Here is a 25,735-nt window from a genome sequence, read left to right as displayed (position 1 = left end):
TAATAATTATAATAATCATAATAATAATTATAATAATATTCATGTTAAAGCATAATAATAGCAAGATCCTAGGCATGATACTAATAAGATTAATAACAAATCCTAGCATGTCACAAAGCAATAAAAATCAAATATTTAACCCTAACATGATACTAACCATCATAAATATTATTAGGCAGAAAATAGGAAGCATCGTAACAATCATATTTAATATTAAAATTACCCTATACATGATACTAGGAATATCATAATAACAATATAAACGATTTCTACATCATAATATCAATAAATCAATTAAAGCACTTACTTTGATATCTCGTACCTCTTTCTAATAACAAAATACACGCGTTAGTAACTTCAAGGAAAACAATAAACAAACAATCAAATTAAATAATTGAAATAGAGATTTGGGACCAAACCCTCAGAAATTAAACCTTTCACGTCTAGGGCGAAGGCAACTTCGAATATGGCTAGGTGTTTCTAGATCTTGTGAATGCGGAATTTTGTATGTGAAAACAAGGTTTGGAAAACGGAAAGAGAAGGATGATTGAAATAATCAAGAAAAACTTGATGAGAATTGGTGAATGATTAAGAGAGAATTAGAGAATTAATGATTGCGAATGAAAACTGATTGTAGGTGAATATAATTGAAAAGCTCGTTGTTGATGATGAAGACGGAGTTTTTAATACGTTATTTATAGAGAAATCAGCCAAAAAGATAAAATATCAAAACAGAGCACTTGGCGCACGTAAAACGAGATTGGCGCACGCAAAACAGAGCTGGCGCTAATTGGCGCCAAGCGCCAATGGCTAGCGCCAGGCGCCATGCCTGTTTTTGATGCGTTTTTGAAAATCAGATAAGTTTGTCGTACTGGAGGATAAAATCGTATCTTTTCCTCGAAAAGGCTATTTGATTTTAATTAAAACTCTGAAAAGTCAACACAAGTCAATTTATCAATGCTAATTGAATTAGGAATGAAAAGAACCTTCTAGAAGAATCTAGAAGACTAAAACCATTCCTAATTGCATTAGGAATGATAAATCATATTAGGCCCTCCCCTAGATCATTGGGCAGTATATAAGGCTCAAACCGGGCCCAGTTTAGTAAATTGGCCATAACTTCCTCAATATTCATCGGAATTGGACTTATAATATATCATTGGAAAGCTCTTGTCAAGCTCCATCCAACTACACTACTATTGGACCCATATCATGGACCAACAAAAATGGATTGGCTGTTTTCTTAAAATAAGTTTTCAAAAACAGAGAGAAGAGAAAAGAAATTAAAATTGTCCGCAACACTAAACTTTCCACACTTTCGCTTCATTCGATTATGATTCGACGTGAAAGGCACTCATCACCGGGTTTGGTTTTGGGAGACACAAATGGGTGTCTACAGTTGTTAGTTTAGATTATATTTTAGCTAGCTTTAAAGTTGTGGTATGGTGACAGTATCAATAGCTTTGGTCATGGATTAAGTTCATTTGTAAGGTCTGGTAGGGTGTTATGAGTGATAGGCTGGTTCCGTGACCAGCTGTCGTTGTGCGCTGTAGTTGCTTAGGTTCTGATGGTCTCAATTGGTTATGCACACAGGTAATGAGGCCAAAAACGTTGAAAGTGACCATTTTGTTTCAGTGCTTGCTGAACCAGGTTATTGGATTCCTGAAGCTGGCAGCTCCTACTTACAGCTTGACTGGCATTACTGGGAATGTTGTTACCCTTACTTTGGTTGAACAATATCATAGATGATTGGGAAGGGTCATATTTTAAATTTGTGTTTTCTAAAGCCTATTATTCGGAAGGGATTATTGTATGGTTCTCCTTTTTATTTTTAGAACAAAATAGTACCAGATATTTCCAAGACATTAAATTAATTCTTCCTTATTAACATCTTGATTAAAATTAATTAGTCAAAGAGGTATGGGTAATTTATATTTTACATTTAAAGTCAGTAAAAAAGTTGATTTTTTTTTTGTAACATTAAGTGCAATTTTGACTTCCGTTTGAAGTTTTTGTGTGTATATATACCAAAGGGAAGCTTCAAATCTGTACATGATAAACTGGTGCAAAATGGTAAGTAAAAATGGTGGTGGTTCTAGAGGGCGTGGACATAGGCCTTTCGAAAGAGGGTCTCGAGAAACAAGAGCTGAAACACATGCTTGGTTGAACAATATCACAGCTGATTGGGAAGGGTCATATTTTAAATTTGTGTTTTCTAAAGCCTATTATTCGGATCGGAAGGGATTATTGTATGGTTCTCCTTTTTAATTCGTTTTATATAATGCATGCTCATTATGAATTAGTGTTTCTTCATTGTGATGTTGATTAAGGTTTGAATTGATGCAGAATATTCCATTGGATTTTGCTAGAGCACACTTTGGTTTGTTACAAAAATCAACCATTGTTGTTGTGCAGCTTTATGATACTCGGTTTGATGCTCAATTGAAGATCACGCGACGTGATGACAAGCTTACCCAATGCTTTATCAAAAATGGAGTTGCTGCTGTAATTGATTACTATCAAATACAGCTAAATGAAGGCGCTATTGTAAATTATTTCCATGGTAATCCCATAGTGTTCGATGTTACGCTACAATTGAGCGCTGATTCTTAATGTATTTGTGTAATTGGAGGGATAAGCACAATACATTAAGTAGGGCGAAATTAATGTGATTAGTAGAAAACTTAATATTTGTATGTGATAAATAAATTGTTGAACACATGGATGTTTGAAAAGGTGTCAACATATACTTTTTGAGAATTTCCTTACTATCATCTTAGTTTCAATTACTAATTGATGTTTCGATTACATATACACATATAATACATGCAACCTTGTTATTAACAAATTAAACACCATACAAATTTTAAATGCATGTAAGTCTACAATACACATTTTAAACTATGAAATGATCGTCATCTAAACCATTTTTTTTAGGAAAATTTGATAATTACCACCAACTATTGTTGCCAAAATTGAAAATACCACCTCAAGTTTTTTTTTTTTTTATTTAATTTTACCACCTAGTTTTTTCCAAAAGTTTTCGAATTCCCACCTTATGTGCGACATGACGTCATCATGGGCCCACACTTTCGTTTTCCCTCGATTTCCTTCTTTCTTCCCACGATTTCCTTCCAATTTCATCTTTCAATTTGATTTCAAATACAAAAATTTCGCAAATTAGGTTATAATTGCTACAATCTAACCTACAACGAACTGAATTGACTAGTTTAATTAGGATTTGGGTAATCAATTTGGGGGTTTTTGCTCAATTCAAAAAATTAGGGTTTATGAATTGATAATTGGACAATTCAACATGTAATTGGGGGAAAACATAATTTAAACAAGTAATTGGCGCATGTTTAAATTATGTTTTTCCCCAGTTACATGTTTATGAATTGATTAATTGGACAAGTGGTTGCATAATTTTTTGGGATGTAATTAGGGTTTATGAATTGATTAATTGGACGTTGATTACCCCCAATTACATGTTTAATTGTCCAATTAATCAATTCATAAACCCTAATTTTTTGAATTGAGCAAAAACCCCCAAATTGATTACCCAAACCCTAATTAAACTACTCAATTCAGTTCGTTGTAGGTTAGATTGTAGCAATTATAACCTAATTTGCGAAATTTTTGTATTTGAAATCAAATTTAAAGATGAAATTGGAAGGAAATCGTGGGAAGAAAGAGGGAAATCGAGGGAAAACGAAAGTGTGGGCCCATGATGACGTCATGTCGCACAAAAGGTGGGAATTTGAAAACTTTTGGAAAAAACTAGGTGGTAAAATTTTAAAAAAAAACTTGAGGTGGTATTTTCAATTTTGGCAACAATAGTTGGTGGTAACTATCAAATTTTCCTTATTTTTATTTGAACATATGATAAAATTGGTTACAAATGAAACTTTTATCGATTTAAAGCAATTTGATTATCAACGTATATTTATATAGTGCTACCTTATTCGCTTGTTAATTTCTATTAGCAACGCGGTGCGCGTGCATCGCGGGCTTAGCACCAAACTAGTTAATACAAGTATACAATAGCTATATCAACGGCTAACACCTAATTACCAGGGCCAACAGCTAACAGCCTTGTATTTGTAACTAGTTTTCAAATTTCCCCACTCTTGACAAGGGGTGGACAAGTGAGTGTACAGGCTAAAAGTCGCGGGCTTCCAAACTATCTGCGGATTCAAATTTCAATTAGGAATTCTCACCTTTTTCACTCTTTCTAATCTTTTTCATTTCAATTGTTATCGATTTATAGGGTTACGAATTTCTTACAAATTCCATAATTTTTGGGTAATTCTGGGTTAATTTCAATTAATCCAAATCAACACTCTTTAATTTGATTACATTTTCATTCCCTCTTTTCTTAATTTGATTGTTGAATTACATAATCAATTCCCTTTTCTGGAAAATTCCAGAACTTCCAAAATGGCAACAGAATCATCTGAAGGAGAAGATGAAGGAAAGCTTGTCGGAGGTAGCAAGGATTTGGTTGTCGATGGTGATCTGCGCGAGATGACGAAGAATGCAGCTTGGAGTGTCAGTTCTTGTAAACCTGGTAATGGTGTTCAATGTCTCCGAGATGATAATTTCGAAACGTATTGGCAGTTAAGAACACTTCTTTTTTCCCTTTAATCTTCAATTAGGGTTTTCAATTATGTAATTATAAAGTTTTATATGAAATTTATGTTCCTTTTGTAGGTCTGATGGAGCACAACCTCATATGATTAACATTCAATTTCAGAAGAAAGTAAAATTGCAAGTAATAGGGTTTTGCCAATTTGATTTTGGTTTTTCATTTGTTTGCTGTCGTAATTTGTTTGGTTTTTGTGGTATGGTTGATTAATGTTGTCTAATATTGCTTTGGTTTCAGCTTATTGTGCTGTATGTCGATTTTAAGCTCGACGAGAGTTACACACCTAGTAAGATATCGATTCGTGCTGGTGATGGGTTTCATAACATGAAGGTAGTTTTACAACATCAAACATTTGAATGTGATTGTTCCATGTTCAAATTATTGTATTGTTGGGTTTATCAGAAAATTTACATTATGTAGGAAATAAAAGCTGTGGAGTTAGTTAAGCCATCTGGTTGGGTGTACATCTCATTATCTGGAAATGATGCACGGTGAGACATTTCGACTAAATTTGTTGTCTGATTTTGGCTTGGTAGCTTACATAGTAGTCATCTGTGAACTAAAAACACTTTAGCTGCATACATTCTTGTGAATCTAGTGGCTTTAAATCCAATGCTTGCTGTTTTTTATTTTTCTAATTTCGGATACCTTTTTCTAAAACATGGTTGAAGCATTAAACTTGTAATGTTACATTGTGAAATATGTCCTGCTGAGATTTCTCATTAGTATCCATAGCTTGGGAGTCAGAAATGGATAGAGATGAGCGATTTTAAGCTTTGTTACAGGCGCTTCTGTAGTCATAGCCAGACAAGGTAGCTGATGAGCCTATAAGTTATTATAGTCCAATGATTTCTGAGGGATAAATTATTTAGAATTCTATTCATATCTGGCTGATGAATGAATCTTCCGACTTTTTGGAGCATGAGAGGATGCACAATAGGGTGCTTCTTCCTCCGGGGATTGAATGTGTGTGGAGGTTTAGGGCAGTAAGGTTCTTATCACTGCATTTTCATATTAGTATAGCATTCAACATCATGGAAATATCAATCTTATCTATGAATATAACTATAAGTGTTAATCTGGGTATATGTATGTTTAGTATAGCACTCAACATCATTAAATATCAGCCATCACTAGTTTCTGTGATATTTTTGCTCCTCTTTTATTCTTCTCAGATCTTTTCGGTATATCATAGATTATATGTTATGCATAGCTGCAGAGTTATTACTGGCTAGACACCCTCCTCGACTATCACTTCCTGAGTCAATAATCTCAATATCATATACGGTCTTCATACTGCTTTTGCTTCTGATGTAGCCAGTTATTCGACATTTACTGGTTGTGTCGTGTGCAATTGTGCATGACCCACAATGCCGTGCATTTCATTCTAAAAGCTTATTTTATTCTTTGGGCATTTGATTCTGGATTTTCCCCATATAAGACAGGTTTATGCAATTGACCTTCAAAGTTTCATTTCATATGTGAATACCCTCCTTTTCTTTAGACTGACAATAGAAAATCCCTTTACATCTCAATCTTGAGACTGAGGCTTAGTTGTTGTTGCATCAAAACCAACTCTCTTTATGTTCTGACCTTTCCTTGTGTAATGGTGTATAGTAGGTTTATATATTCTGTGTCTTCAACCTGCTGTATCGATCTTCATGTCATTATCTTGGTAGCTAGCTTTTGCTCTGACTCGATCCTTTCCTAGTCATCATCTGGGAGTCAACATGCTTGTACAGTTCATGTTTTTGATCCAAAAGTAGATTTAGGCTTGAGGTTTGGACTCGTTGAAATCCTGGAGCCATGTTTTCTTATATATCTCTTCAGATTTACTGCTACTTTTGTATCCTATATCTCATTGTATGCTTTTATCCTAATTGATTAGGTGGTGCTTTTTAGCTATGAGATTTACTTCAGAATTGGAAATTGGATCATACTATTGAATAACTTCGTGTCAGTTTATATTAAATGATCTCAAAAAGATGTATTTAAGACTTTATAACACCTGTTTCTTGAGCCAATATCTGACAAGTGTTTTGCATATTTACAGGGAAACATTTGTTAATACTTTCATGCTGCAAATTGCTGTTTTGTCAAATCACCTTAATGGAAGGGATACCCATGTGCGCCAGATAAAAGTTTATGGACCTAGACCGTATGTTTTTGCCTGATTGGTTTTTCAATTCTTGCTTCAGATGTTGCCTTTTCCTCTGTCTAAATTATCATTTTCGGCTATAAATTGTAACAGGAATCCTGTTCCTCGTCAGCCATTTCAGTTCACCTCTGCTGAGTTTTTGACATACTCCACTGTCAGATGAGGATAGTGAGATATTGTTTCTGCATTACGGCACTGCTGTATGCCTGTATACGTAGTTTTATTGTTTCTCTGAGGCGATCTTATTTTTTCCTTTATTGGTAACCAAGGGATGAAGCTGTAACCGCTGATTGGCTGCCTTGCAATCCTTGCTATCGAAGTATACCAAGCACTCTGCCTGTAATGTAGGAATTAACTAAGCATTGGTTTGATTCATATGGCATTGCCTAATGAATTTGTATAACCTATTAACCGCTGAATCGCAGCCTGCCAGCCTGTATGCTTTTTCCCATAATGCTTAACTATAGATAGGTATACCTTGTTTAGTTGTTTGTACTCCTAAATGATAAGTTGAGGATGCTAATTTGGCTTCCAGCTGATATGGTTTGTTTCGGGCAATGTCTACATTTGTTCAGTTTTGCACATTTTCTTCCATTTTACCTTGGTAAACCACTATTGGAACTTGGAAGCATTACTAAAGTTATGACATCCCAAATCTAATTAGGGGAATAAGTCTAGAAATGTTCTACTTGTATATGTGGTCCTCTAATTTGTGCTTGGTTGTAAGTTGGAATATGGTAATTTACTTGTCAAAATTAGAATTGAAAGCCAATTGGGACCCTTGAATTATCAAAATTTTGATGGTTTAGGTAGTTTTCTTGTCGTCAATGACATTTTTGTACTTTTACAATTTGTCAAAATGGTTCCTAATCCTTCTATTTTCACTACTACTAATTCATTTTCATCTACCTTTTTTCTAATTTAATTTACTTGTACTTGTTTTTCTTTACACTTCAATGAAATATGGAGCAGGTTTCAAAAAACAAAAAAAAAAACAAAAAAAAAAAAAATGAAAAATGGAGCAAGCAAAAAATTATGTAAAATAATCTTTTCTTGAATAGTTTTGGCAATTGATTCTTACATTCTAGGAGGAAATTTGCAAAATTTCAATATGTAGTGCATTTTCTATTAATGAACGAAAAACTTCTCAACATGAAATTATTCTTTAAAATAAACTTATTGAATGTACGTTTGTCATGAACTCATTGCAATTTGTAACTACATTCTAAAAAATACCACAACTCAGGGCGTTTGTATTGCTTTTCATCAACAAAATACATGATTAATTACATAGCACGTTTTAGCTCAAAAATATGAAATAGTTTATACGCCCGACACATACAAAAAAATAATAATCAACCTTTCTTGGGTGGCTTGGGTGGCGGTGGGGGTGGTCCTTTATTCCTAACACTGATTAGGGTTTGAAGTTGCTTACACAAAGGTTTACAACTTTCCTTGCATATTGCCTTTGTTGCTTGGTGCACTCTCATGCATACCTCCATGCACGCATCCGGGCAAGGTGGAACCGGAGGTAGCGGCGGCATCGGTAAAGTTACCTCTGGAGGACCTTCTTTAGCATTACTTGGTTGTGATAAAATTATCATAATCATAAAGATAATCACACTCACCCCCCTCATTCCCATTCTTATATTCTTGTCTTCACAAAATTTAAACACCCCTTTGCAGGGGTGTTTTTTAGGCTTGAGTTGAAGACAAGATATAAGAAGAAGAAAGATAAACTTATATTATTAGGATGGAATATGAGAAGATATAGAAAACTAGATTATATAGGTTAACTTAAACAACTTTTAAATGGTCTATAAATTAACTTTGAAATTGTTGTTAGTATGTTATTATTAGTTATGATTAGGTATAATTAGTTGGTTATATTCTATATATAAAACACGGTATTATTAATTGTTAATCTTTGGTTGTGTTTACATTTTGAAAATATATTTCAACAAGTCTATAGTTGGGAGCATTGAGCATCATTTGTTATTTATGGTTTGGTGTACTTTTAATTTAGTTTGTTGTAGCTGGAAATGATCCCCCTCCCCCTTGAAAATATCAATCTATCTCTAAATAGAATACACACAAGAATGAAGTGTCATAATTCATAATCATCTTGCTATACACAAAAAAAAAAAAAAAAAAAAAAAAAAAAAAAAAAATCTTGTATTATATACTTTTCTTTTTTGGAAAAATGACGAACATTGTTGCATTATTTTTAAAATTTAAATGATTTAAACTTTCTTGGATAATAGACATTACAAAATTTCTGAGTTATGCCACTCATACATTCATAGATCAACTTCGTATGGGAGCCTAATCAATCACAAATATGGAAAATTTAAACTTCCTTACTTTCTAAAAAAAAAAACCGTGAGAATATTGAAAATAAAGGCTATATTTTTAAAGAAAGAATTTTGCACTTTTCTAATGCACCCTCAACTAAGAAGAGTATGGCTTTATTTTAGCCATTTTACACTTTACAACCAAAGTAATTTTGCATCTAAAAAAAATTAGAATTAAAATATTACCTTTGTTCTTTATTATTTTACTCACTTATTAATCATTGGGTCAAATTAAAATATTTTGACTATCCATATTTTTAGTTGACATCATTTGACTTTTATACTATTCACAAATAATAATCTGACTAATTTTTGTAATTTATCAATCAATAAGCAATAATCATCCATAATTATCAATAATAATAATAATAATAATAATAATAATCTAATATATTATATATAAATAAAGTAGACATTTTTGGAGAGCATTTGGAGCGCCACATAAGAAAAAGTATATTTTTAACCAATTAAAAATTAGATTTCTATTTTATTTTAGAATTAAAAAAATCACTCGCCACATAAACAAAAGTGACGAATGAAATTTTAAATTTTTGCCACATAGGTAAAAACGACGAATAGTAATTTATTAGGATTTTATTTATTTAAGAACACTAAATTTTATCATTTTTATTTGTTACAAAACTAAAGATTATCTTTAGATATTAGGATTTATATTATTTAAAAAACTAAAAATTATATTTTGATATTTAAAAAATATAAATTATCATTTGATGTTAATGGTTTTATGTAAATATCTGATGATATGATACTTTCATACAAAATTTTAAAACTTATAATGAAAGAAAAAAATTAAGAGATCACCAAAAAAATATTTATATACAAAATGTATATAAAAATTCGTGCATCGCACGCCACATAAGAAAAAGTAATATTTCGACCAATGAAAATTTAGATTTATAATTAATTTAGAATTTTAATTTTCAGTCGCCATTTAAGAAATAATAAACAAATGAAATTTGAGAATTGAAAACAAAAAAATAGTAATTTAATATTTAAATTATGAAAAAAACAAAAATTATCTTTTACATTAGGATTTATATTATTTTAACAAATAATTAGAAATTAAAAAATATATTTTGATTTAATGGTTTTATCTAACTATCCGATGAATGAGATAATATTTATTTCAATTTATATATTCAAGTTCTATATACGTAAAATTTGAATAAGAATAATTTAAAACTTAACAAAATATTTTACCTTAAATTAATGTTAAAATAATAGAATAGAAAATAAAAACAAAAAATATTAAGAAATTACAAAAAAAAAATGTACAAAATGAAATATTTAAAAACTGTGCATTGCACGAGCTTACATCTAATAATAATAATAATAATAATAATAATAATAATAATATATTAAAAAAAAGCACTAGCAGTGACACGTGTCATCTCTTGGTGTGTCCTTAGTTATTTTTTTTTAAAAACTATTAATTAAGGAAACAAATCATTTACTAAAGTAATATTACTTTTTTTATATACATATTCCATATTAATAAATAGTAATTATTGTATATAAAAAAATTCACAATTGGACAACTATAAACCAAAAATATATTCTTAAAATATAATCTGTTTTACAACAATGAAAATATATTGCTAATATTTTTTTAGACGAAGTTGACACCGTTCTATTATCACGCTTGCTAACACATGTTTTTAATGATTAATATCTCTAATTACAATATTATAAAATTATAAAAAGTAGATATTAATAAAATACTCCGTATACATTGAATCGATTCAAATAAGATCCCACATGAATTTGTTTTATCGTATCTATAAACCATAAAAAACGAGTCAAAACATGTTATGTGAATAATGTAAAAGTCAAACGGTGTCAATTAAAAACAACGGAGAAAGAAAGTCAAGTGAAATCTTGTTTGAATCATCTAAATATATTAGTATATTTTATTAATATTTACTTTTTATACTATTTCCGTTAACTTTTATTTGCAACTTTGGGATATTATTTGTGACACATAAAATATTTTAAAGTTGCAAATAAAAATTAACAGAAGTAGTAATTTGATTTTATTCCGAGTCAATAAGTAGCTAATGTCGTCATAAAAGTGATAAAACTACATTATTAATTTATTTTTCCACGGACCAAATAAAAATTTCCAGGGAGTGGTGCGCAACTATCGACATCAAATAGAGCAACCAGCCATAAAATACACGCTGCCGTAGCTGCTAAATGCATGACGTGCGCTTAACACTATTCATCTCATCTCACAAAGAGTGAGATACCCAAGCTCCATTTTTTCCCTTGAGATCTCCTTCCTTTCTCTCTCTCTCTCTCCTCAATTTTCTCTCACCAGATCCCTAATTTTCATTCTCAATTTCCAATTTCCTCAATTTGTTAGCCAATTTATTGTCCGAGCATCATGATTTCTTCTAGCAAGCTCAAATCCGTCGATTTTTATCGGTTAGATTTCTTCTCCTGTTCTAATTTTAATTGAAATTTGATAATTTTATGAGTTTTTGATTTATTGTTCTGCGATTTGCATTTTTAACCTGATTTGTAATGTGTATGGTTCTTTCATCATTAATTGTTGTTGTTTGTGCTCTGAATTTTGACATTTGAGTAGCTTAATGGAGCTTGATATTGATTTTATTTTGATTTTGTTTATAGAATTTTGAGTGTTTAAAGAGGAAATTGTTATGGAAGGTTGAATTTTCGAGCATTTGAATGGATTCATTATTGATATGATTGATGGACTTGTAATTTGAAAATTCAAACTTACATCAATTTGGACTGTAAATTCTATTGGATTTTGAGATTATATTAGAATATCTTTGTTGTAAGGATTATTTGAATTCCTTATTCTTAGTTTGATTGTCTGTAGTTGTCGATTCGTGTTGTTCTGGTTTTTTCTTAGTGAGCAGTGAAGATGCATGCTCTAGTTTTGCTTCACAAATTGGCTATGGAATATGAACATCATTACTCCCGCTAATCTGAAATATTAGTATGTTAAATTATAGTTCAATTCTTCAGTATTACAACAATTTGTGTATTTACTCCTTATTTATTCTTGTTTACAAAAAAAGAAATATATCTAAAAGTTTGACAACTTATTGTCTTTCATTGTCGTAATATGTTTATTTATTTATTTTTTTTTTGTTTTTTTTTTTGTAATTTGAGAGGGAACATCTTTGTTAGTGTATTAAAACTCAAGGGATATTGGAGTATAAAGTTAAAGAGAAATTTGTTTCTTTCTCTCTAGAAATACACTAAACATCATGTATCTTAGTGAAATCTTTGCTAAGGGCATGCTTCGATTTGGGTTAGTGCATTTGGAGGGTATTAAAAGTCAAATAAAGAAAATGAAGGTGTGTAAGGGGGACATTAGTGATTGTGGTGTGATGAGAAGGGAAGTAGGAAATGACTATTACCTTCACTTTGGGGGTAACAGTTATTGTATGGTGGTGGTGGGTAACTATGATCCCCATGATGAGGGGAATAATTCCCTCCATCGCTCTTCCCTGCCTCTTTCTTTTTTATAAAGCCACTACCTTATTCTCTTTACCGCTTACCTCATCCCCTTTATCGCTATCTCTACTCTCTTTTATTTTACTTATGTTGCCCTTTAATGCATTACCTCTAATCCAAGCATGCCTTAGGATGAAATGTTGAGGCATTTAGAGAATGTTTATATTGTTTTTTGTGGGAGAAATTTATCAGGGGCGAACTAGGTTTGTGGTAAAAGTTACAATGCTTAAAATAACATTGAGTCCTAGAGGTTAGTATCTGTAATTTTACCTGTTTAACTGATCTTTTCTCCATTTTGCACGCAGAAAAATTCCGAGAGATTTAACAGAGGCATCATTGTCAGGTGCAGGATTGTCCATAGTAGCTGCCCTTGCCATAATTTTTTTGTTTGGGATGGTAAGTAGCTCTTGACTGGTATCCTTAATTTTTGCAATCATGTTCACATTTTCCTCAAGACGGACATTGTTTATTTTCTTCTCTTTACCCCTCATCCAAGATGTTCAGTATGGTCTGCTTTTATGGAGTGAGGCAAGTCTGGCTAGCTGAATAGTTGCATGCTTAAACTTGAATTTTTGAGGCCCATGAAGGTTTTAGTCTTGAAATGGTTGAGATCTGAGTAGTCTGACATTCTGTCATTTTGTAACTAATAACTAATAGTCCAGGCTGATGCTCTAGCTTGTCTAATTACTTGAGCTAAAACTGTGACACTTTCATAAAGTTGCTTGGCTCGCAAACTCCAATCGGTGATTATGGGCTTTATTGCATAAGTTATGTAACATAATTGGTGTGTCAAAGTGAGATAAGCTGCAGCAGAAGTACTGCTATGAGCCATGGATATGCAAGTGGCTCAAGCTATGCAGGGCCTTAATACCCTACCTTTGAATGAGGCAATGTATTTTCCTGAGGCCAACATTAACTGCATCAATTCTGATATAATACAAAACAAAAGTCATCTATTGTGAAAAATTAAATAGAAAGTTAGTAATTTTCATAATTTAATGGAAATATTATGTCAGCCTTTTCTATCCCCCCCCCCCCTATGCCAGTAAGTCTATTCCAGCTGTCTAATGTGTGACTGATAACGACGTATATGATATCTTTGCAGGAGCTAAGTAGTTACTTGTCTCTCAGCACCTCAACATCTGTGGTAGTTGACAAGAGTCCTGATGGAGAATTCTTACGCATTGATTTCAATATGAGGTAGGATAAAACAGGAACCAACTATATTAATCAGTTTGTTCTACTTCTTTCAGATTCTGTCTCTCTCTCTCTCTCTCTCTCTCTCTCTCTTTTTCTATATATATTTTTCTTATATATAATTAACTGTGCAAACCGGACTTGAATCGTATTCTTAATCGTTGCTTACATCTGCATTATATTCTTGTTTCATGCTGCTGCTTTTCAAGGTTTTTGGGCGATATCCTGACGAGTACATTTGGTGTATGTAATTTCGCATATCTACCTATCCTAAAGTTAGAAAGCACTTTGATAGAAATATTAGATATTTTAAGAGTAGATTCGTTTTACTCTCGTAACTTGTTTTTGCTCTTTGCATGCTCCTTGAGCCAATCAATAATAAGAAATATTATAGCTTAATACCAATGGTGTCCAAAAAAACAGATATGACCTGAAGTCTTAAATTAATACTGTACATAAAGCTTAATGGAGTTTTTTTCAAGCTAAATATAATGATTACTTTCAGATTGGCATTGGAATTTGTTATTATGTTAAGCCTGTGGAGGGTTTATATGAATCTGGCGGGACAACCAAGTTATCCAATATTCACACAGAAATAAAAGAATGACTTTCTCCTATTCACTGCTACTAGGTTTATCTGTGGAAGTTTCTATTTCTTATTGTTCTTGCTGTTTGTGTCATTTCTTGGTACTACTCAAGGTTTTATCTCTTAGGTTTAGGTTGCTTTAGCATGCTGTTAACTTTGACAATTTAAGCTTTATCTTGCCAAAGGATCCTTTGCTTTTTCGTTCTTTTATATGTTTCTTATAAATGTTGATTAGTAACGCTTTATGCTGACATATTTCATAATATCTTTTTGTAGCTTTCCGGCACTCTCTTGTGAATTTGCTTCTGTGGATGTGAGTGATGTGTTGGGGACGGTAATTACTATCATCCTATTGCTTCCCATTGATATTTATGCTTTATGAATTTTTTTTTAAAAAAAGCTTTCTGCAATCATATGAATCCAGCAATGAAGACTGTAGGGGGTGTCTTTCTTGCTTGGGCATGAAAAGAGTATAATAATTCTACGTCCAACTGTAATGGACTAAAGCTTGCTGGACTCACACACACAATTAACACAGAAGACAGAGAGAAAAGATCGAATCTTTTATTGAAAATATTGAAAAGGCTTGTACAAGCTAGCAACTTTAGGCATTAGTGACTACTGACTAGAGGTCACGACTCTCCCGGTGACTTGAGGTCACAACTCTCCTAAGGATTCACTCCAAAATCTGCCTGCCTGTTCCTTTTCCCTCTCTCTGTATTTTTAATAAAACTAAAGACTATTAACCTAATAGTATTAGACAGCAACCAATTTAGCACTTGGTTTTCTCAACATTAACTCTTCTTTACTCTTCTTTGACAACTGGCATTTTATTATACTGCTTTAATGGACAAAAAATTAAAGTGGCTCATCAAATTGCATGTGCTTCTTAATATTTGTTAATTAACAAGCAGTCCTTGCATTCTGGATTACTGATCTAATGGTAATAACATTTCGGATCTCCAAAATAGGAAAACAGAAACTATATTATGGGACGGAGGGAGTAGTAGTTTGTCATTAGATACCAGATCTTTTAAAATTTAATCTAAAGTGGGTGGCGTCCAGTTAAGGGTCTAAGGGATTGGGCTACTGGCTTTCTATTTTGTAGAAAGAAGGATTGGTTTAATTGTTTTTACTTTTTAGAAAGTAGCTTTTATAAATTACAGCTAATCTACGAAGTATAATTTTATTGGATATTAATGAAAATATTGAAGCTTTTGTAATACTCCGTATAAAGTTGATTTGTAAATGTTCCCGCACCCGTATCCAAATATTGGACAGAGTTCCCGTGTCCTAAAATTTTGGAACTTGCCGGCGTGTCCAAGTGTCCGACACCCGTTCCCGAGTCCATGTAACTTAGGTGCTGAAACTATGCTTTGGTACTAGGTGATTTGTTAAAAAATTGTCCGTGGTTCTTATGGGTGGATAGCTGCTAAATCTCTTTTATGTCCTACAATTATTATACTCTCAACTCTTCTTTTTTTTAAATCATTTTCAAATACATTTTGAGTTGTCTAAAGTTATGATATTTGATTTGCAGAACAGGTTGAATATAACAAAAACAATCCGCAAGTTTTCAATAGATTCGCATTTGAGACCAATAGGCCCTGAGTTTCTATCCGGAGCCACTACACATCTCATTAAGCATGATGATGATGGTGAGGAAGACTATGGTGAAGGTTCCCTTGTTTTAAATGGGCAAAATTTTGAAAGAGCTGCACAAGAGTGAGTTCTGTTCAATATAATTAGTTTTATGTTCTTTTAAGGTTCTGTTCATTCCTTTTGTTTAATTTAAAGATCGTTTGTTATAGAGGTATTCAAGAATGAAAAAGAGGACAAAGCACCTTCAATCCTCTATTATTTAAGTTCATAAAGTTTGCATTATTTGGCATGATAAATCACCCCAAAAACCTCTCTACTCATTTCCTTGTCTGTTATCTCTATGCTCTTCTTTCTTGACTTCTGTGCTTCACTGACCTTGCTATAGTGAGGTTGGACCAATATGGTTCCTCACTCCAAATTTTGATGGTTTTGTACAATTAGTTAAAGTCTCAATTTTTAAGTGGAGGGGGGAATGAAGCAGGTTATTTTGAAGTAGATGTGAAAATGATGATAAGGCTAGTGCATGGCAGAAGGGACTAAGTGTTGTTCAAAAAGGTGTTGAGCTTCTGATTGTTTAACAGAGGAAGCTAGCCAAGAACCAAGGGGTGGACATAGCCATTGGTTGGTATGTTTGGGAAGAGTTATAAAAATAGTTTGTTTCCCTTTCTTCAATAGCTGTAAATTAAACACTACCCCAGAAATTTTTATTCTAATTCCGGTACCACAATATAAGGGTTAAAGGCTTTGCTTTCTTTCCTTCCCTTGCTTTATTGTTTTTTCTCTTTTTGCTTCATAAACTACGGCCCCTAATATGATTGATGACACTACTATAATTTAGTGTCAATAATAATTTAAAAATTTCTTGTCTAGCATGTTTGTTGCTCACTTGATGACCCATTAGAGAAATTTCAGTTGGTTGACATTAAGTTTTTCTTTTTGCAGGCATGATATTTTGGTAGTTAATTTTTATGCTCCATGGTGCTACTGGAGCAAAAGACTGGTACTCCTTCCATCTTGCAATTAGTGTTGTTTTGAGAAAACATTATTTTTCTTGCCTCAAAAGTAATTTTTGCTCTACAATACAAAAGCAATGTTTGACGATCTTTTTACCTATATACCCTATCCTTATTAATATATCTGCTTGATAATCTATATCAACTTCCAAGTAAATTAAAAACGTTTAAAGGCAGAATATTCTGATAAACATTAATTCCTATCACCTCGTTAATTGATGCTTGATGCTGTAAAGCAATATTTATAGCGAGATGGAGGAGTGTCATTTGTTCTTCATAAATTGCCTGCATACCAGCATCTGTGTTAAATGTTTAGATAGAGTGTTGACTCCAGTCTTTGTTTGAGCTATCTGTCTACCTTTCTTACAAATTTTTAATTGAAAGGGACCAATTTTTTTTTTTTTGTTGAAAAGTTAAGTTGTTGAAGCCTTGGGCTTGAAAATGTTATGGTTGAAGCTTTGATCAGGTTTGATTTAAATAAAGGGCTACTAGACAGAAAATGTATTTGACCATACTGAGAGACCAGTTTTTAAAAGTTACTTGGGTGTGCTCTGCGATAAAAGTTACTGAAGGACCATGCTGAAGGCTGTAGTTTGATATTCACTTATAAGTTTCCTAGTCTGGAACATTGTATTGTAAACGGTTTTGTTACAATTGATCATGCACCTCTCTGTGGATAATAGTCGGTTAAAGACTTTGAATGCAAGTATGTCTGTGAGCTTGTTATCCAGAGTAGTAAAACACTGGATAACATCATTATTGGGATCAAAGTACAGCAACAATTGAACCACTTATGTGTTTGGGATGGAATCGGAAGATAATCAGTAATATGACTACGAAGGTAAGTATGTTTGAGAGCATGTTATCCCGATTATTGAAGCACTGAATAACACCATTGTTGGGACTATAGTACAACAATAATTGCCCCATTTATTTCTTTGGGATGCAATTGGAATATTGGACGAAAATCGGTAATAGACTTCGTATGCAAGTATGTTTGTGTGCATATTATCCAGAATAGTAAAGCACTGGATCTTATCATTGTTGGGACTATAGTACAAAAATTGCACCACATTTTATTTCTGCAGGGTGGAAACTCAGATTGCCATTAGTCTTTGGCTGTTTGTTCCTTAAGTCCCATCTAGTTGACTTTTGTAATCTGGTCATTGAACTAAAAGTGGTAAGGCTTTAGGCCATGGCAACCATGTTTGACTTACATATAAGTGACTGAGCTAGGGTCTTGGTCTCTAGTCTCTACTGCCGTTGGTGCATGTTAGTTAGCCAACTAAAAAGTGTTAAACTCTTGACTGTTTGACCACAAAGAAGTAGCCCAGTATATATCTTGCTGTAGACAGGATCCTTGGAAGTCAAGATCTATACATCCTTATATCAGATAAATCAGGACTGATTGAGAGGCCCCATATTACTCCCTCTGTTTTGTAATAATCGCAACACTAGGCATTGCACAAAGTTGTAGGAAAATTATATGGTGGGACCAAAGTGGGAATATATAAAGTATAGTTAGTTGGGATATATTTAATTGTTAGGAGAGAGAAATTATAAAATATTTGTGCTAGTGGGGTTAGTGGGAGAGTAATAATTTAATAGTGGGTCCTTACCAATAAGGAAGTGTTGCAGTTAATACGAAACAAATGAAAAAGGAAAACACTGTGATTAATATGAAACGAAGGAGTGTCTTCAAAACCAATGTATGGTGACATGCTTATTTTTCACAAGCCTGTTTGTCGAGTACAATTTCTAAAACAAAATTTTTCTAAAACAAAATGTTAAAACCTGTTAGTTATTGACATTAAGGATACCCAAAACTCTGTAAGACCTCTAGAACTAACATTAACTGGTTTGAACTGAAGATAGTACTGCTCATAAGTGAAATAATGTTATTGTCTTATTGATGCTCTTGAAATAATACCATGCTTTAGGTGTACTTAACTCCATCCAACTATCCAAGTATTACTAAATTCACAACATCCTGGAATTGGAAGAACCTAAAATGGATATATACTGTTATGTCCAATGCCTACTACAACTATGCATCTGAATTCATCATTTGCACTATATTGCACTTGTTCGACAATATTCTCTGCTGGAGCACATTGATAATATATCATTTTCAATTTTCCTTGCAGAAACCTTCATGGGAAAAGGTAGCGATGATTATGAGAGAGAGGTATGCTGTTTATTTTTTCTTTTCTTCTTAATTCATGATGATTAGTCACTGGAACATTTTTCAGTATAATATCCGTCCATAAGGTTGTGCTTGGTTATAACTTTCAACATGAGTCTCTTATTTTTGTTGCAGACATGACCCTGAAGCTGATGGGCGCATTCTTTTGGGGAAAGTTGACTGCACTGTACAAGTTGATTTGTGTAGGAGGTATAGTACCACATATTTCTTTTCTATGGATATCATGGTGATGAACTGATGTCTGAAAGTACGTGGAAATATTAAATGATTCTTTTAACTACTACGTGACTGTTTTTACCAGCAGAACACATTTTTTGTTTTGTCCATGTGTTATTAAATGTTTTTTGTTCACCTCTGTTATAAACGTGAAGCAGTTGGTAGTTTGAGTCTTGAATTTTGAGTTTGAATTTTTGAGACGAGTATGAGATGTATGAAACATGCTGCAGACTGTTATCCATTTGGTTGTTCAAGTTTCTATACTGTATAAGCTGTCAGAATTAATTAAGAAGGGATGGGGGAAATGTAACTTGTTTGTCTGTGATCAGCTCTCAGAATGTGGGGATGTGCTTTTGTTTCATTGTTACAAGAGCAAAAGTGTTCATGCCACTTTGATCCCCAACAAGAATCCTCTTCCAGTGATTTAGTTTTTAGGAGAAAAGACTTTTAATTTTAAATTTATGTGGATGCCTCTCATGACTTTTTTTCCAACATTTGGTCAGGGAAAAAAGATTACTGTGCTACCACCAAAATCAAGAACTTTGGCTCTCTAAAGACTAAAATCTTAATTCCTGCCATTTCATGCTGTGGTTCTTGCTTTAATGCCCTTTGCAATGACATTTGTAGGTTTTTATTTTTATTTTTAATTTTTATTTATTTATTTATTTTATTCTTCAGTTCAATTTTCTCTTCCCTGCCAGTTTTGAAAGCCTCTGAAATATTCACCTCAGTAAGTAAATGGTTATATTGCAAAGAAAAAAACATTACCTGTATATAAAATACAAAGCTCTAAAAGAGAGATTCATCTTCTAGGAACTAGGAAGGCCAGGGTCTCTCCAAGCCGTAGAGCTCAAAATTTCTTTAACAGTTGAAAAATTCTTGCAAAGACTTCAGTCTCTACATAATTTTCCCAGAGCTGCCAAAATTGTATCATAGATGTTTGATTGGTTGTTTTTATCACTTAGTTGTTGCTCCTAGCTTTTTGTTGCATTAATATTGTCTTCATGGAAAATTTTCAGGCATCATGTGCAAGGCTATCCTTCTATCAGAGTTTTCCGTAAAGGAAGCGATGTGAAGTAAGCTAAATTTGATTCTCATTTATTACTGCCATTTTCATAATCTTACATGTCACAGCACACCACCAAGTCAAACTCTAAAATAGTGTAAAAGAAAGTTCTAGGTTTTTAGTGCTTATTTTTTCCCCCTTCCCATGCTAGAATCTGTCATATATGCAAATTTTATTAACTTATTAATTTTCTCTGTAATAGTTAATTTTCTCTTTACTTCCTTCTTAAACCCCTATCACTTCAGACTTAATACCTCCTCTCTCCCACAAGGACTTAAATTTCAGTTAACCCATTTATCTGGGAACTAAGGATTGATCTGCTAACTTGCTATCTGTAAAGCAGCTAGATAACTGCCTGGTAGAAGCCCTTTTGTTGTTGAGTACTTGAGTTGACCTGCTTGTTAGTACTAGATCATCACGAATGAGCTTTGTTAGCTTTTTATTTCAGAAAAGGGAATATCCTCTTTGGGGCGTGTGTATATTTCTTACCTACCCCTTGAAGTGATGTGTATCAACTTCAGCCCTTTGCACGGTACTAAAATCCACCCAAACTTCATGAGCTTCGACGCCAAATTCACTGTTGACTCCACCCTGACCTCCACCGGAAAACCCATCACCGAAATCATCAATCCTTCCACCAGATATAAGTTTTCCCGCAAAACTCTCAAATCCGCAACCCAATTCGTTGTCAAAGTTTCCTGAACAACCACGTCTCCCATCACGGCCTGTCTCACATACAACTCCAGTAGGGTTGTGTGTGAAACCCTCCGCCCTACTGCGAGATCCACACCCCACCGGGTCTTGCTCCCCTTGACTCTTCAGGTGTACTACCTCGCTGCTGGACCAGGGACCACAACAGAAATCAAATTGTGTCGTCGTCAAACGGAACTGACGGACCAACTGAACCTTCAATCCCTGCCACCCATTGAATAGTAGCCACCTGTGTTCACATTCGAACCATTGCAATGCTTCGCCGCCAAGCCCGATGACGGCAACCTTGAGCTTCTCCTCTTCATTCAACTGGAAAAAATGAAAGTAATCCTCCATTTGGAAGATCCAGTCATTTGAGTTTCTTCCATTGAATTCGTGAATTTGAAGCTCCTGCCGGATTCTCTTCTCCTCCTCGGGATCTGAAATTCCTTGCTCCCTTTTAAGGGAAATGTATTTAAATTCCTCATGAATCCATTTCTTCATGAGTCGTTCGCCATCTGTTCCAGCAAACTGCATTTTTTTTTTTAATTTTTAAAATGCGGTGGTACGGACTGGTGGTTCCAGTCAACGGCAGCCCACAAGACCGCCTGCTCTGATACCAATTGTTATGGACTGACTTAGTATTTTCTGATTTAAAGACTAATTAAGAGATAAAAGCTTGATAATTTAGATTAATAGTGGCAGAATTTGGGTACAAAAGGATAGATTAATAGCTTAAGGCTATCTTTCTCTTGATAACTTTAGGTTATCACTCTCCTAGTAAATTGAGGTTACTACTCTCAACATTTTTCCTCATAATTCACATGCCATCCTACTGCATATATTATCCCTATTTATACTAAGGTCAAGTGACTACTAACCTAAAAGTACTAAGTTTCCCAAATTGCCCTCCCTAATGTTAATCTATTACAATTAACTCCTGAAAAATGGTGTCAATTGCTGTTTAATAAACAAAAGTACAAAACTTTCTCTTCTTTAGGACTTTTAGAAAATCCTCGATAATATTATAAGCTGAGTACATAATTTCTCTGGACTTCGCTGTGGGATCGACTAGGTATTCTTATAATTCTGATGAATCTGATCCAAAGCAATATAAATTGTTTCTTGTTCATCTATCTGTAATGACCACCACTGTATGCCAGTGTTGAGTTCCTTTGTTATCTGGCTTATCTCAGTTTCCCAAATTCCCCATTTTAATCCAATTTGTTTCTAATAGGAATGAGCATGGACATCACGAACACGAATCTTACTATGGGGATCGTGACACTGATACTCTTGTTAAGGTAATAGGATTTTGTTTGTCGAATGGACACCCGTTCTGGCCTTTATTTTTCCTTGGCTTTTTTGTTGCCTAGTAATTGCATTTAATTCTTCTCATTTCCCCATCTTTTTCTGTAGTTTATGGAATCTCTGGTTTCAGCAATCCCATTGGGAAACCAAACTCTGGCTCTTGAAGATAAGTCTAGCAATAAGACTCAGAACATAAAGAGGCTTGCACCACCTTCAGGTGGCTGTAGAATTGAAGGATTTGTCCGTGTTAAGAAGGTAATTGAACTTATCTACTCAGCCCTGAAACTATAGTTGTATGCATATTCTGGTTTGCTATATGTCATGATGTATGATTATTTGATGTATTGCTGTTCCTTGGTTTCTCTACTTAAATTGGACCATATGTTTTTTTCTGATCAGATTGGTGTTATTGCTGTACCTTGCAGGTTCCTGGAAACCTTATTGTCTCTGCTCATTCTGGATCACATTCATTTGATTCATCTAAGATGAACATGTCTCATGTCATTACCCACCTTTCATTTGGTAAGAGAATTTCACCCAGGGTTATGACTGATGTCCAAAGGATCATACCTTATCTTGGTGCAAGCCATGATCGATTGAGTGGTAAATCATATATCAACCAAGACGAGGCCTCAAATTCAATGGTTACGGTGAGTTTCTAGCTATCTCTGTTTGTCTTATCTGTCTATAACTCCGATTTCCTTGCAGCTACTGGCAATTGTGTAGGCAATTTAGAAAATTTTAGGTGATATGGGCAACTTAATCGCTGTTCATGGCAACATGAATTATTAATGGGGCATTCATTGTTATATATATTAAAACTCATGGCAAGACATGATGTTTTGCCATGTGTCAACAATTTTGCCATTTGGCATATGATGTGTCGTCGCCAAATCATACCATGCATTAATTATTGAAAAACTCTATGCATTAACTTTCATGTATTTATATTAAGTTTAATTGATAAACTCTTCATATGCATAACAATTTCCCTTTGAGCATTAACTAATAAAATTGTAATCATAGAGTAAAAGATTTTTGTGCATTATGGAGTAGTATATATTTTGACATCAAATTTATAAAGATTTGATTTATCATATTTTTATGATTTTAATGTAAAAAAATTATTCTTATAATCAAACCAACTCATACAAGAAACAAACTACTTAAGCTATCATATTAAATAAATAAATTAATTAAAAAAAAACACCACTTAAGCTCTCAATGACAAACAAGCCAAAAAATATATAGTTCGATTAAAGTAATAAATTTATAATGACCCGGGGCATCGCCCGGGCCAATAACTAGTTGTATAGTAAGGCCAAATGAGAGCTACTGACACTGAAGTGGATCAGTGTTTTGGGGCTTGAAGCTCAAGCCTTAATCTTTTATCCCAGGCTTTAATGTAATTAATACTCAAATTTAAATTATTCTGGGTAGGTTAGTATTTGCTAAGCCCAAATCAATAATTTTTGGGCTGGACTACTCGATTATAAATTTATAATGTGCTCCGTATATAGAAAGTCAATGAATGGGACCTGTTTTTTTTAATTTTTTTTTAATATATATATTTAACGTGGAATAGTGCTGTGATATTGTTTGGCGCTATAGTTCTTATAAATTTATAATGGCTCTTTCTTTCATACTTTTCTTTGTATTTCTCTTCTTGGCAACAACTAATTTTTTGATAACTGCAGATTGAGCATTATCTTCAAGTGGTAAAAACAGAAGTGCGATCGCCTAACGAACATACATTATTAGAGGAGTATGAATATACTGCGCACAGTAGTTTGATTCAGAGTCATGACATCCCTGTCGCCAAATTTCACTTTGAGCTCTCTCCCATGCAGGTCCGTCCTCCTTACTATGGAAATAGGAGTGCAAATCTATAAATATAACTAAAGAATTAACGCTGATATCATTATTATCCACATGTCAACCTTAAAAATTTTCCCGCCAAAACTAATAATGACATCACTATTTTTTTTTTTTTTCAACATAAATCAAAGTTTGAAAATGGTAAATTAATTATACATTTTCCTAACATTTTTTTTATATTTTAATTGACTAATTACACAATTTCCATTGGAGAAATCAAAAGAAGGTCATACTAATTCATTTTTTTATACACATATCTTTTCTCCTATTCCGTATATTTTATACAGATTATATGAATTGGGGTTTCCACTCTTTGTTAATTTATCTATTTATTAGATTTGCTTAAATTATTTATACTACGTACATATATATTACACACAAAAAACTAAAATATTTGTTAAAATCGTGCATCGCACGAGCCTAATCTAGTTGTGCTTCTATATGTTGAACTTGGCACCTTTAACCCTTTTCTTTTCAAACAGGTGTTGATAACAGAAAATCCCCGATCTTTTTCACACTTCCTTACCAACATTTGTGCTATTATTGGGGGTGTTTTCACGGTTAGTGTTCTTGTTCATTTCCTTCCTCGTTAATGAAACTCTTGTTTCACTTCTTCATGAAGTTATTTGTTCTGTTTCAGGTAGCTGGGATCTTAGATTCAATTCTGCACAACACATTGCGGCTGATAAAAAAAGTTGAGTTAGGCAAAAATTTTTGATAGGAAAGTGAGTTTATCTCTCTTTTTCCCCCCTGTGGCGGAATAGGCTCTAGTGTTGCAGATGCAGTCTTCCTCATTGCTCGAACATTTGGAATTCAGGTGTAGAAATATTGACTGTGCAGCAGGCTGCAAACAATGTGTATAGGAATGATCGACAAACATCTGGAGTTCTGGACTTCTCTATCTCTTTTTCTTTTGAGAAATTTCATGAATTCCCTGAGACAGAGTCGCTTTGATTGCTCTAGAATTTGTGAATTATTCAAATTTTACCTTATTGGTAATGAAAAATAATGTACGCTGAATCTAGTGGAATTGGAGCTCCACATCTTTTGGCTTGCACAGGGAGATCTAAAACCTTTCGGAGATTTCTTTCCATGTCCTTAAAACAGACTTATCATAGATTACAAACAGATACATTATCTATATTATAAAAAAAAACCCCTCTCCTAAGCTTTATTTTAGTTTTGCCGAAGCTTCATTTTCTAGAGCAGGTCCGCCATTATTCTATCTAGAGGACTGCCAAGGCTACCCTGTGAGTCCAATTTCTTCTAATTTTCTTTTCGAATAGGTAGGTTAACA

The 25,735-nt window shown here is 33.3% G+C and overlaps 2 protein-coding genes across 2 annotated transcripts; both read left to right on the top strand.

Moving 5' to 3' along the window:
- Positions 1-4,062: 4,062 nt before the first annotated feature.
- On the top strand, positions 4,063-7,368 carry LOC110716547 (anaphase-promoting complex subunit 10). Its single transcript, XM_021895178.1, has 7 exons — positions 4,063-4,305; positions 4,431-4,619; positions 4,714-4,774; positions 4,886-4,978; positions 5,069-5,139; positions 6,702-6,806; positions 6,900-7,368. The coding sequence occupies exons 2-7, from the start codon at positions 4,441-4,443 to the stop codon at positions 6,967-6,969; spliced, it is 579 nt and encodes a 192-aa protein (XP_021750870.1). The 5' UTR covers positions 4,063-4,305; positions 4,431-4,440; the 3' UTR covers positions 6,970-7,368.
- Positions 7,369-11,339: 3,971 nt separating this feature from the next.
- LOC110716536 (protein disulfide-isomerase 5-3-like) lies at positions 11,340-25,612 on the top strand. The gene is made up of 15 exons (XM_021895167.1): positions 11,340-11,608; positions 12,979-13,069; positions 13,779-13,873; positions 14,733-14,790; positions 15,997-16,181; positions 17,001-17,058; positions 19,219-19,259; positions 19,392-19,466; positions 20,513-20,569; positions 22,487-22,553; positions 22,669-22,815; positions 22,986-23,210; positions 24,258-24,410; positions 24,921-24,998; positions 25,079-25,612. The coding sequence occupies exons 1-15, from the start codon at positions 11,568-11,570 to the stop codon at positions 25,154-25,156; spliced, it is 1,449 nt and encodes a 482-aa protein (XP_021750859.1). The 5' UTR covers positions 11,340-11,567; the 3' UTR covers positions 25,157-25,612.
- The last annotated feature ends 123 nt before the right edge of the window (positions 25,613-25,735 follow it).

The sequence above is a fragment of the Chenopodium quinoa genome, unplaced genomic scaffold (genome assembly GCF_001683475.1).
Source record: "Chenopodium quinoa cultivar QQ74 unplaced genomic scaffold, ASM168347v1, whole genome shotgun sequence".
Classification (NCBI taxonomy): domain Eukaryota; kingdom Viridiplantae; phylum Streptophyta; class Magnoliopsida; order Caryophyllales; family Amaranthaceae; genus Chenopodium; species Chenopodium quinoa.
This window is presented reverse-complemented; position numbering and strand designations above follow the sequence as displayed.

Bases quoted from the DNA above. Each gene is read 5' to 3' on its own strand.
- LOC110716547 (XM_021895178.1), top strand. From the start codon at position 4,441: ATGGCAACAGAATCATCTGAAGGAGAAGATGAAGGAAAGCTTGTCGGA. The intron at 4,979-5,068 runs GTAGTTTTACAA...TACATTATGTAG, and splicing joins ATGGGTTTCATAACATGAAG to GAAATAAAAGCTGTGGAGTT. The intron at 6,807-6,899 runs GTATGTTTTTGC...AAATTGTAACAG, and splicing joins AAAGTTTATGGACCTAGACC to GAATCCTGTTCCTCGTCAGC.
- LOC110716536 (XM_021895167.1), top strand. From the start codon at position 11,568: ATGATTTCTTCTAGCAAGCTCAAATCCGTCGATTTTTATCG. The intron at 13,070-13,778 runs GTAAGTAGCTCT...ATATCTTTGCAG, and splicing joins TAATTTTTTTGTTTGGGATG to GAGCTAAGTAGTTACTTGTC. The intron at 22,554-22,668 runs GTAATAGGATTT...CTTTTTCTGTAG, and splicing joins ACACTGATACTCTTGTTAAG to TTTATGGAATCTCTGGTTTC.